The 12,441-nt window shown below is 35.9% G+C and overlaps 1 protein-coding gene across 2 annotated transcripts in view; it reads right to left on the bottom strand.

The window, feature by feature from the left end:
- RHPN2 (rhophilin Rho GTPase binding protein 2) overlaps nt 1-12,441 on the bottom strand; it is a 28,774-nt gene that overhangs the window by 12,063 nt on the left and 4,270 nt on the right. For both annotated transcript variants that reach the window (XM_057386242.1, XM_057386243.1), the window contains exons 2-5: nt 7,227-7,342; nt 3,993-4,121; nt 1,159-1,234; nt 82-159 (exon numbers count right to left, since the gene is read on the bottom strand). In XM_057386242.1, coding sequence (XP_057242225.1) covers nt 82-159; nt 1,159-1,234; nt 3,993-4,121; nt 7,227-7,342 — 399 coding nt within the window. The remainder of the gene's footprint in view (nt 1-81; nt 160-1,158; nt 1,235-3,992; nt 4,122-7,226; nt 7,343-12,441) is intronic.

The raw sequence follows: 12,441 nt of genomic DNA, 5'->3' as shown, positions 1-12,441 counted from the left end.
AATAATGTCATAATTTGATTCCATAGAAATGTTTACAACTATATATTAAAAGACCTCATAATATACCATACTTGAACTTACTTGTCTCAGATCCATGAGATCTGCTATTTCATCTTCATAGTTAGAACTGTCTTCACTATAATGTTCCAGAATAAAGTCCTAAGAATGAAAARAAGATAAAAAATTGGAGTATCTAAAATTAGCCTGAACTGTTTTTTTCTGAAGTTGCAAACTGTATGAAATTGATTCAGTTGTGATTTGAACAATGTCTACTACCTTCTAGTCAATAGTACAGTAACATAGAGCAATGAGACTACAAAAAGACAATAGGACTAATTATTTGATTTGATATCTTAGACAAGAAATTTCACTCTGATGTAAAGGAAGCAAACATCTGCTACATCAGCTCCAGTAGGTTTTAAAACAACACTTAATGGTTTTGAAAGGGACAAATGAACCCTATTAACTAAAATGATACAGGGATCATGTGGCCATAAAGACTTCAGAAGAGAAAGCCAAATTCTTGTAAGCTATACTAAGGCAATTCCAATTAAAATAAAAAAGCTTCAATGACATGAAGTGGTACCATGATCTGACCATGGAATTTAATCCACAGAAGTAAAAATAGAGACAAATGCTCCAGTGGTACAAGATGACTTACTGTGAGATAAAAATCCATATTGCACAATACACAGTACAGAAAATACAGAAGAAGGCTCAAACAGCTAGCAAAATGTATTAGTCAACAAACAAGCAGTGCTAATGCAGCAACACTTCTTCCCAATTGAGCTAGCTTGGTTAGTGCAAGTTGCTGTATCAATACATTGTGCTGAGTAAGAGCTTCATTACTACTTCCTTTCACAATTATCAGTAATCAATACTCTTATTAGAAACAAAACCATTAAAGGAATTTTTATTCTCTTTGGTTTAACTCGGTCTCCAAAGTGAAATTTCTTATAACGTTTTTGGACTCCTTGTTCTAATTAGGTAGGAGCAATGACCCAAATAATTGGTAGCTAATTTTTAACTTGTCATGATCTTCATTTTAAGGCAAAACAAAAAATAATTTGTACCTAAATTACTTCTGTTTCTTTAAACAAAATTAAATGGAAGTTATTTTTGTTAACTATTTATTTGAAATATGTATGTAAAATGTACCTTGAGTGGAACTGTAAAGTCTACATCTTTGGTTTCCTTCAGGCCAAGAGGTACCAAGGGAATACAGAAAGTCTCTCTATGGAAAAAAGCAAATAAGATTCAGAAATCTACTTGTGTTCTGCTTGTCTGTTATAATCACTTTTGTTTTATTTGATAACAGGAAGTTTGTACACTGGTGGGATAGAGTGAAAAGTTTGTAACAGTTCCTTCCTGCACAAGAAAATCTGCCTAATGGCTAGTGACTTCTCAAGGAGAGAGYTTTGCCTGCACTATTGTTTCATTTAAGCCTATTATTCCTTCAGGCAAAGAAAAGGAGACTCCCAAGGCTAGCTTACTGCAATTTAGCTCCACAGCTGCTTGGAGATCTGCCACAGTAAAAGCCATGATAMGTATCAGTAGTTATAATCAGTATTTTACATGCTACCACTGGTTTCATATGTAGTAGTTATGTGTGTAACACAGGAAGAAGCAGGGCCAAAGTATACCCTTCCCAGTGAAAAGTCTAGGAGTAGCAAGTCCAAGAACTACTTAGATTCTAGGCAATGCTGAGTGTTAACCTCTAGACCAGTCAACCTCTAGAATATCAAAGGGCAGTAAGAATGACAACTGACTTAAAAAAAGATCAGAATTGCTTCCAGATACATAGTTTGTTGTGTGGTTTTAACAGATCAAGTATCAAGCAATTTTAAGTTTCACCTAATATTTTCATTTTTCCTGGAAACAACTTTTTGACTGTCTAATCATTGTTGAGAAAATTCCATTACCAACTACAAAATCCAACATTCATTTATGTGGGATTGGCAAAACCAGCTTTCTTACTGGTGAAAATTCCATGTTGAGAGGGGTGGCAGTAGGAATGCAGYTTCCTAAGCAGAGGAAGAGTCCTTTATGATCCAGAAAGTGGCTCTGCTAKCTTGAAAAGAATTTACAGGATATAGAGCCAAATCACCATTTCAAGTAGTGCAAATGATCTGATTTCTCATGAGGCTTTCAGAAGAAAATTCAACACTTTTACTACAGATTAGATCAAGATATTTTTGCCAAAAGTGAGACACACAGAAAAGAAGTCCTAGCTTACTGATTTAATCAATTCCAGTACCACCCACAGTCCCTGCAGATATCAGCATTGGTGATTTAAAGAAAGTGAATTCAATTTTTTTACAGCTCAGGTGTCACACCCAGGCTGCCAACATCATGGGCATACTGAACAGTTAGGGAAGTGRCCCTGGATTTCCAGAATTGAGTAGAAAGAGCATCGTGCTTCTCAATGAGCTAAGATATGCACAAGTAGTGGGAAGGCCAACCCTTCAGATTGTTTCAACACAATGCAGGCTAATCCAGTAAACCATGGGTGTGACCTCATGTTGACAACTGTCTGCACAATAGTCAGAGAGCAACTATTAATAGCTACTTGCTGTTAAAGGCTAGAGAGCAGTGACTGTTAAATCAATTATTTTAGTTAATGAAACACAAAAAGCATACAGAGCTTAGAATGAAAAGTGTAAGAAAGGCAAAACACCATTCAAAACAGATTGGRAAAGCAGGATCAGGAGAGAATAACAAATATACTGCTGTCCAGCCTCAACACTTCTGCCTGCCTTGGGGCCTGACCTACTGCCCATCCTCCAATGAGAATCAAAATATTTTTAACATTCTTTAGCTGGAAGAAGAGATAATACTTGTGGAGCCCTGCTCTCATTTCCACAGCAATAACTGCTCTCTGTGCTCACATGCATCTATGAAGACCAGTAAAATCTTAAATAAAAAAATCCAAATCTCAAAAAAAATCCCCAAAACCCACAAAACAAAACAAAACAAAAATCCACAAAAAGAACCCAAAACATTTTTGCATCAAATAATTGTCAAAATTTGTCGTGGGGGTGGAGGATAGGAAGTTTAGCACAAGTTTCTACTTGAGAAAAATACAACATAGATATTTTGCATCAAGTCAGCAACCAGTTGGAAGTTACCTCTCTGGAAMTGTGCATCATCCTTCTACATTAAAAATTCCTTGTAATCCACCTGGAAGTTTAACACCTAACTGAGAACATTGCTAAGAGGGACCCATAATTAAAACCCCATTACAAGAAGCATTTCAATTTGTACCTTGAGCTGCAAATGTTAATTAAATAGTAAATAATTTAGTTTTAGGAGCAACAAGACATAACTTATCCAGAAATCATTTCAGTATGCAGGCAATGAATACTCCTTAACTTTGACGTTTTATCTTTGAGGAATCCATTGCAATTTRAAAATTAGTGTGCTCTTCAAAGTGGAGAAAAATATATTGGAAAAAATCCAACTTCATCTACTAAAAMTTCCTCTGCTTTAGCCAAGGAATTTTTGTTTTTCTGTCACTGAATGGCATACATTCAAGATCACCTAGTCTGCCTTGATCACCAATCAGTATTGTGTTTYTGTTCTCCAGCTAAAGAGGGGACTGTTGTATGCACCACGTTTGAGAAGAGACATTACTATATCACTAAGTTTGGCTCAGTATATTCTGGAGTGAACAATTAGCCTTCCCAGTACTGGAAATTTTGCTAAGTACCAAGTGTTTGGAGTATAGTYCCAAAAACTTTCAATTCTTGCAATACTCTTCAAAGGAAGTTCATATCCAAGGATTAATGGTACATACATTTCCCAAGAGAAGGACAAATATGCAGACTAACCCTTAGTCAATAAATCTACCATCAAAWATGTTCTCTTCCTATAAAGCTCTTTGTTCTTCCACACGATTAGTGTCTAACATTCACACTCACCTAGAGACAATTTTGTTTTCAAGGGTAAACAGAAGATCTGTTAATAATTGAGTAACTTAGATTTATACTTACTCTGCATTTTGATAAACTTCTACTGAGATATTAAGTCCTTCCAATTCTTCCTTTAAGATCTGCAGGTCTGAGTTTACAAAACTCAGTTCCAGTAGTACCTGCTCTCGAACTTTGTTGTTGGTGGTTGCTCTGCAGAGACATAATTTTTTTATTGCTGAGGAAAAGGTTTTCTACAAGGTTGCTTGACCCCCTTCAACTTTCCAATGCAAGCATTCTCAGTATTTTTAAGATTTCTTTTTATCTCCTTACTAAATGATACAAGACCTCATGTYTCAGAATTTATTAGGTTCTTTCTGTCAAGAGAGTGTCTGGGATAGTTTCCAGATAATAGCATACAGCCATGGAAGATTTCCTATATGCCAAATTTTCTGTGTATGATTAAGGGTCAAGCTTATGTTCAGATACATTAATCAATGAAACTAAAGCATCTTAAACAGAATCACKATCCTATTTTCAGATTGTGTGATTTTTTTACCCCTCAAAAATAGGTGGGTGGAGGTGGGAGAAGTCAGGAGACACTTTYCAAAAGAGACTTCCCCACCTTATAAATTGAATACATATCTGTTGCAACTTCTGATATTTAGAATAAAAGAAAATAACTTTCTCASCAAAGAATTATTACAGAAGAAAATATCTTTCAACCACATCTTTTTAATACGACAGTCTTCTCTTATAATTTGATTTTGCTGAATGTAAATATGATTTTGTTTGCTTGTTTCCTTTGCCATTTATGTATTTAGATGACAACACTTTGAACTGTTAGCACAATGGATGTTAGTATTTAACACACCCTGAGCATTTCTGTGTGATTACTTGTGATATAAATATGCAAAGAATTTCTAACCTGATTCCCCATACTGACAATTTTATTAGAATATTACTCTTTCCAAGATACTTAAATCATCTGTATCTACAAATCCACATGTATGGGTTTAAGATAGAAGATCCCTATGCTTAAGATATTGTATCCTTACAGTTCAAATCTTAGACAATAACGAACGTAAATTTGCAGCATTTTGCATTTACCTTTAAGACAAAATTTATCTTCATAAATATTTATGAACAACCTTGTAAATCTAGGCTCCATTTGGAGCAGTTCTCCAGTTTTAAGGAGCACCTTGGTGAAGAACTAATTATTCCAAAAATAAAATTATAAGTTTGTTTTTTGTATTACAAATGAGATGTCTGTCAATTTTCTATGCTGTACCCCATTGAATACCTTGGATTACTTAAATTAATCAATGTTATTGATTGTTGCCTTCATAAGCCAGACTGGATACAAACATATGGTGGAGTGGATCTTCCTTGATAAAGGCAGCACCACACAGCTTTGATCTTATAAGCACTTTTATTATGATATATTAAGGCTCCATGTTTGGCCAAGCTTACGATCCTCCACAGGAAGGACTCTAACATCTTTTACAGAAAACCCAAAGTTCCATCCAGATTGCCTTCTCTATTGGCTCTATTGCTGTGAACATCCAGGCCAATTTAGAAATAATTTGATTACTTTTTCATGTTTTTGGCACTGTAGACAAATTCTTTAGTGACCACGAGCTACAGGGGCCATGTGATACCATTGAGACCCACATAACTCTACTGTGAATTTAATTTTAACTYAGAACATCCAGAACAAAAGATAATGAAAAGGAGAGGGTGACTTTTAGAAATTCTATGAACAAAAGTCTTTTGCACTATATGGGTCATGTGGTTCAAGCCTAACATGTACTTTCAGCGAAAAGTWAAGAAACCTGCATTTCCAGTTTTTTCTCAAGTCCTACTGCAGGAGGCTCTTTGTGGACAACAATTGGTTTATTTCTTTTAGAACTTGATGAAATTGAAATAGAATCTGAAAACATAAAGCTTGTTTATGTTTTTCCTTAGGAGACTGTAAATATAACGAGTCATGTGAACTGCCTAGTAGTCAGATTACTTTTGAAATTGCTTGTTTCAAGAAACTAGCAAGTTTTAATAGTTCAACAGGTATAATTTAATTTTAGATTTCTAAAATATTAAAAACCAGTCTGTTCTTCTACTCTTAAGTAGATTGAGTTCCCACTCCTGTAAACAGCAACTTCAGTATTTCAGCAGTTAATACTGACATCAGAAACTGAACTTTTAGGATATTTAGGTTACATGTTACCAGTTYTCACATCAGATATTACTCATCTCTTTAGCCCCTCCAAAACACTCCTRAATAGATAAGCAGATACAATAACTGAATGAAGCATTCCATTTCAAAAGCAGGTATAGCAATTTTGCTAACCATACAAAAGRTAGTAAAAGTCTTAAGTCTTACTCAAGTCAATCACCAGAAAACAATGCAAACTTAATCAGTCACAGAGGCTAAAATGACCAAAGTTTRCAACCTGTCACCTCTTTTGCAGGAGTGGAGATAAAAGCAGGTAACAGAAAATGGGCAACCTATCRATGACAAGTTTAAGAAAATGGATTTTATCCAATTTAGATAATCTTTAAGTAGATTTACTAGATTTTGTTTTCGAAGATCYATTGTAGCTCCAGTTGCAGAGAAACAGACTCTACAGGAAACTGCAGATGAGGMTTGGGATAATTTTCAGTTCTTCTGTGTCAGATTGGAAAGCTTCAGACTGTTTGTCAAGTAGGATGTAACAGCCTTAGCATAGGGTCAACATAAGGCTATTCCTATGGGGACAGTCACATATGAACACATATCCTAAAAAGATATAATGGATGAAGAGCAAAATCTCTTCCAGTTACCTCAAACTGTAGGAGAATTCTGGTGGCAACTAGTAGTAACCCAGCTCAAATAACATGTGAATAAAGAAGRCAACTGACAGTCCTTTCCACTATGSAGCACAGATCAACAGGATCTTGGAAAARGCCAAGAGCACAGTGGCAATACCTTTATTTAATTTGAGGAGTAAAAGGGACTCATTACAATATTCACCAAGGTTCACTTGCCATTATCAGTAGCAAAAAAAGCTGAACAAAGAGAGCAACCGAAGAAAGTCTACCATTCAGCTCATTTACTACAACATAGCAGCACAGAAAGTACACTTGAGAACAAGTAATGACTCTATGGAGCTATAGCCTGAAAAAACCTCAGGGAGATTCACAAATCATCTTTAGTAATAGGTGCAGCATGTTTGGGGGGAAAAGGAGAAAATAAAACAACTAAGAAATTTTTACAAAGTAAAAGAAAATTAAACAATTGTTGTTTGGGTAAGAGAACTAGGAAACCATGACATATACCTTAAAAGATTTTCAGCGCCAGCTCTCATTCTCACTGCTCTTAAAATCTGTTGGTTTAGAACAGCTCTTTGATTTTGCAGTTTGCTTCGTCCAGTCTCGGCAAGAGGATTACATCCCTAGAATTAGGAAAACAATTTTTTTTTGTTGCTGTTAGAAGAAACTTAAGAGGGACTAACACAGAATTTAAATTAACTTTAATGGCATAGGCTCTGTATGAATACAAATTAACTCCATTGACATMAATGATGATCTGACATCAATTACAGTATTTCTTGTCTCAAACTTGGTCATTAAAATCAAAAAAGACCATGACTACAGTACATTTTAACATTAAAATCCAGACAGAAAATATTTGTTTTAAAGCCTAAGCACACACGTGAGCCAGTCGCCTCTCCCCTAAAAATATTTTCAAGATATTTTGCAAATGTAACCAAATTTGAAAGAATGTTATTAACTTTCTAGGATTTTATGAAAACAKTAACTGGCAAGGCAGCAACTCCTATCAAAACTTCTGCTTAACCCTTGCAAAATATCAGAGTTCATACTGGGATATATGCAGCCTTGAAATACAACTCTGTCCAAAACAGGCTTTGGTGCTCAAAGTCTGGGGCTCAAGAACCTGCTTACAGTTTTAAGAATCTTTCAAAGGGTCTCCTTCCTTCAGTACAATTCCTACCCCTCCTTCCCTAGGTTACTCCGTTCACATCTCAAATTTACCAAAATAGAGCTCAACAGGGTAAGATGATTACACCTTCAACTCTTATCAAATTAGGCTCTTAAAAAGTAAAGTGTGGAATCCAAGGTTCACAAGAATGGTTCCATTCATTGTGTACACCTCACACAAGACTTGAACTACTGAAACCTGTGTTTGAGCAGGACTGAGCCATTGTATTATGGTAAGCACTGATAAGTTAAAATTACTTCAGATCAATAGGACTGTATGTCTTTTATTTTTTTTTTCTTAAGGGAAGCACAGTTTTAATACCTTTTAAAAATACGTTAGATACTTCCTTTCCACATTTTTATTCTTTGCTCTGCCACCCCTTTTCACGAAGTATCAAATGCCTTTGAATCTTAATACTCAGCCAGCACATCTCTGCAAGCCTTAACTACTAAWTCTGAAGCAAATAATACCACTGTTTTAAGGCTTATACTTAAGACTGTCCTTTCGAGTGGCCTCACTGGGTATCATTACAGAGTTTATCACAGTCCTATTGTATTGTATGCTACACAARAAGGAGGCTCAGATCTCTCTATGTCTTCTTTCAAGTGTCTCCAGCCACTAAATTATACACTATTTTGGATTTCTCCTCTTAGTTTTGACCAGAAAAAATTAATTTTGATATAAGATCATTTAAAAGTCTATCAACAAGCTCTAATTATGAGTGGTCAAGCAATGACATACCAGCAAAATCAAAGTATTTAAATAGAACACAAAATTTGAATCAAGTACTTGAAGTTCAATTCTTATTTTTGTTGTCAAGTGAAGCAAATTGACTTGACAATAGAGAAATGAGGTGACCAAACCAGATTACACTAGTTCAACTGAGAAGGCACATAACCCAACACTGTTAGCTTTACATATCCAGTTTGAAAGTTTGTAACAAATATGTAAAATGACAGGAAGCTTGGGCAAACATCTTCAGAAGCATCATTTGCCATGTAACTTGAAAAAAACACACCACACTGAATTACTGCATTGAAATGTTTCTTCARTAAAATACCACTCACAGCACAAGCCCACAGTTCTCTTCATTGCATAAATTCTCACAGAAAGTTTGACACATTGAAGATTAATTTTTTACTGGAGGGAAAACACACATGTAGCAAATTCATTCATACATCTCAGATTAGAAGTAGTCCAYTAACTACTAAATACTTTATGCTCCTTTACACACAATCATACATAAAGACATAAGCAARGCACACTATAGTGTATAACATGGTCTTATAGCACAATTTGCTTTCACTCTTAATCTGGTTCTTTTTCTGGGATGAAGCTGTTCTTTCCCACTTTGCTTTTCCTTCATTTTCCATTGTACAATTTTTTCTACTACTGCTATCAAAGCCTTATCTCCTTCCATTCTATCCATGYCATTTTTCATTTGAACCTTACCAGTTATTTCCTCTTGTTCTAGCATTCATTTTGAGTATTTAATTCTCATCTCAGACCTGTCATCTCCATAATTACGCACAGATATTTCCTTCCAACTTCTKTCCTGACCACTTAGTTCAAGCATCCTTCTCAAATGAATCCTTGCCTTGCCCTTCATTTTTTTTGGTAAAGCTACAGCTTCCTCTGAACTCCCTGCCCTTTCTGTGTGCCAAACATGTTTGATGACATCATTAAAATACTTCTTTACAGCCTCACTTCTGAGAAATTTTTCAGGAAGATTAACTGCCGCATTCCCAAGCCCATGAAGCTCACAGAAGTGATGTGTTAATTTCCATGAACCTTTGCTCAAGCTCTCACTGAATAATGAGTGCAAAACTGCAGTGATCTGAAACTCTCTGCAAACAGAAAAAGCATAAGAAATGTTTCCCTGCATTTCAGATCCTCAGGAAGACCAGCCCTGGGCCCTAAAACGTCAAGGCACTGACAGACCAAGGTATCTGTATAACCTCCAGTATGTCTGCGAGTGCTGCAATTTTGATGCAATGCTTCTTAGGGATAGAGGAGYCTGTTTCCAGGATATGATCTCCTGTTGCAAGCATATGGCTCCTATTAACTTCACAAAGCCTACCATGAATTAATATTTAACTTTTTTGAAAATGTTTATTTTTACATCTCCTGCACAGGAGATCAGGATACTCAGCCAGTTTGTGTTCATTTGTAGGATTAAACTCTYTATTGTAATCAAGCTGCCATAAAACTGATGGGTAGACGTCTGTGTAGAGGACAGCGAAAATAACCAATATCTGAAAAAACCCACAAGAAATACATTATCTGGGAAAGATACCCCCTTGCATAAAGCACAAATTCTGCATACTAAAATGTTATTTASCAAACAGGTCCAAAGCAAGAGCTTAGTTTTGGTTTTTTCCATGTAGAAAATCCCTTTCCCAAACAGCAYTTCTACATGGCTCACATTTAGAGAATCCCAAGAATGTTAACATTCAGTTCATTACAATATCTGGAAGCTAAACTTCCCAGTACTTTCCAGAATGCTAGATGCTTTAATTTAATTACTGTTTATTTCTTTGCCAACAAAGCAAACTGGATTTTACCCTGGCTAACACACCATCAAGTAAAATTATTAATTAAAGAGCAACTGAGGAAATTCTAAAAATGACCAGGAATGGAGTATGATTTAACCTCTCATTGCATGCATTTCTTGGGGGAAAAAAAGGTAAGTAAGTTGAGCAATGATATCTTGCCTCTGCACAAGGCAYCAGTGCTTACCGTCCATCTGAAGGAGCCTTAAAATCTCACAGTCTAAGGGGTTTAGCCAGTGCCTTTGTGGTCTTCCAAGTTTAGTCTGTATGCCTTGGAAAAAAAACCTACCAGAGCTGTGAAAAGTATGGATCCTGAACAAAGAAGCAATTGTATTTAATTTGAATATCAGGAAGTTTTTCAAGAAAATATCAGAAATMCAGTCATGATGAATGCAAAAATCATGAGTGTTTCCCAAACAATGTGTAATAGGACTAAGTATATGAAATTAACATAAATATGATTTCCATAGTAGTGGTTTGGACATTTAAGATGAGCCACACGGTCTTGAAGGTGACACAGAGTTGAAACTGGGTGTGCCTCCTTACTTAAGGAAAACATTCCTTTCCAGCCAGTGCAGCCTGTGCTGCTTGTCCAGCCCAACAGTATACACAAATGGCAATACCCTGCAGGTATTCAAACATGTATGTATGGAACTTATGCACACAACTTCTTTGGCTCTGATARCAATCATAACAAACAGTGTATTTCACACCATTATTTCTAGAACTGATCTCAAGTCCTGCTAAACTGTTATTTCCTTACCTTCTTCCAGTACTATAATTAATGTTTCTTTTTACATGTCTAATTTTGAAAATTTAGCTATATACTGCAGATCTTTTAGAAGTACAACTTTTATCTGAGAGTTTTGTTGTTGCTCTTTTTCGTTTCAAAAAAAAGAGGTGGGGAAGATCTGGTCTTCCAGAGCCTGGTCTACTTGAGCCATGAACAAGTATTTTGTAGTTCCTAAGTGCYTGGCTCAAAGATTAATATAAAGAACTAATTATTCTATTAAACTCCGAAGATGTATTTCCTACTTGAACTCCACCTTGCCACAGCACTCACCAAGCAAAATTAATATTTATATTTCATCAGAGACATCTGTCTCTTGACTAAACAAGTTTCAGATAATTTTTAGTTTCACATGAAGGCCTACTTTCTGTTTTAGGTTTTATGAATTTATATATAATGAGTAGATATGGGATGACAAGGCTTATGAATCATTGCTATGTTGTTTCTGTCCTGCCCGACAAGTGGAAAGAGAACAAATAGTCAAATAAATATTCCTGTGTCAATGCTAATGTTGATGGTTGCCTGGCTACTAAAGATTTTAAAAGAACCCCATGAGCTAAACCCCAGTGGAAGGACAGGTGTGGCAGGTTAGTAAACTGATACGTTAAAAACAGGTGGGGGGAAGCCCTGCAGAAGAAAGCCGAAAAGCAGGGGAAGGACAGAGTTAATTAGGAAAGTGCTGCTTCACGAATTGCCTACCATACCTATCATAATTTTCAGTCTGGTGCTTTATTCATGGAACTGCTTGCTTCTGCTTTTAGCCTTCTTCCCTGACACAAGGGACTAATATACAGTCATTCTTTCTGAATCAGCTTGGTCTATATGATAAGCATCTGGCCTCACAGACGGAAGCAAAGCTTTAAGAAAGGGAAAAGAAAATATGCATCTTTGTTCAACTGATCAGATTCTAAAGATTCATTAACCTAGCTGTCCTGCTCTGCTCCTGTGTAGCACAGTGGACTGCAATCCAGAACAACCAAACTGAAGCCACAATGCTTCATGTTGAGCCTGCCAATACTTAAGAGAGCTGCAGAATGGTAACCTTGGAAAACTAACTATGACTTTCTTACCATTTGTTGCAACTTTCTGACTGATGAGAGAAATTTGAGAAGTTATGGTCACTGTAAGGTGTTACAACGCAGTAAGACAAGGTTGGAAAAATAGCGTAAAAGAACTTGCTAGGTATCTCTTCCTTGCTCTGCTCCTACC

This window comes from Malurus melanocephalus, unplaced genomic scaffold, assembly GCF_030028575.1.
Source record: "Malurus melanocephalus ecotype Western Australia unplaced genomic scaffold, MMel_1.1 scaffold_940, whole genome shotgun sequence".
Lineage (NCBI taxonomy): Eukaryota > Metazoa > Chordata > Aves > Passeriformes > Maluridae > Malurus > Malurus melanocephalus.
The sequence above is the reverse complement of the archived record's forward strand: the minus strand, read 5'-3'. Positions and strand labels throughout refer to the sequence as shown.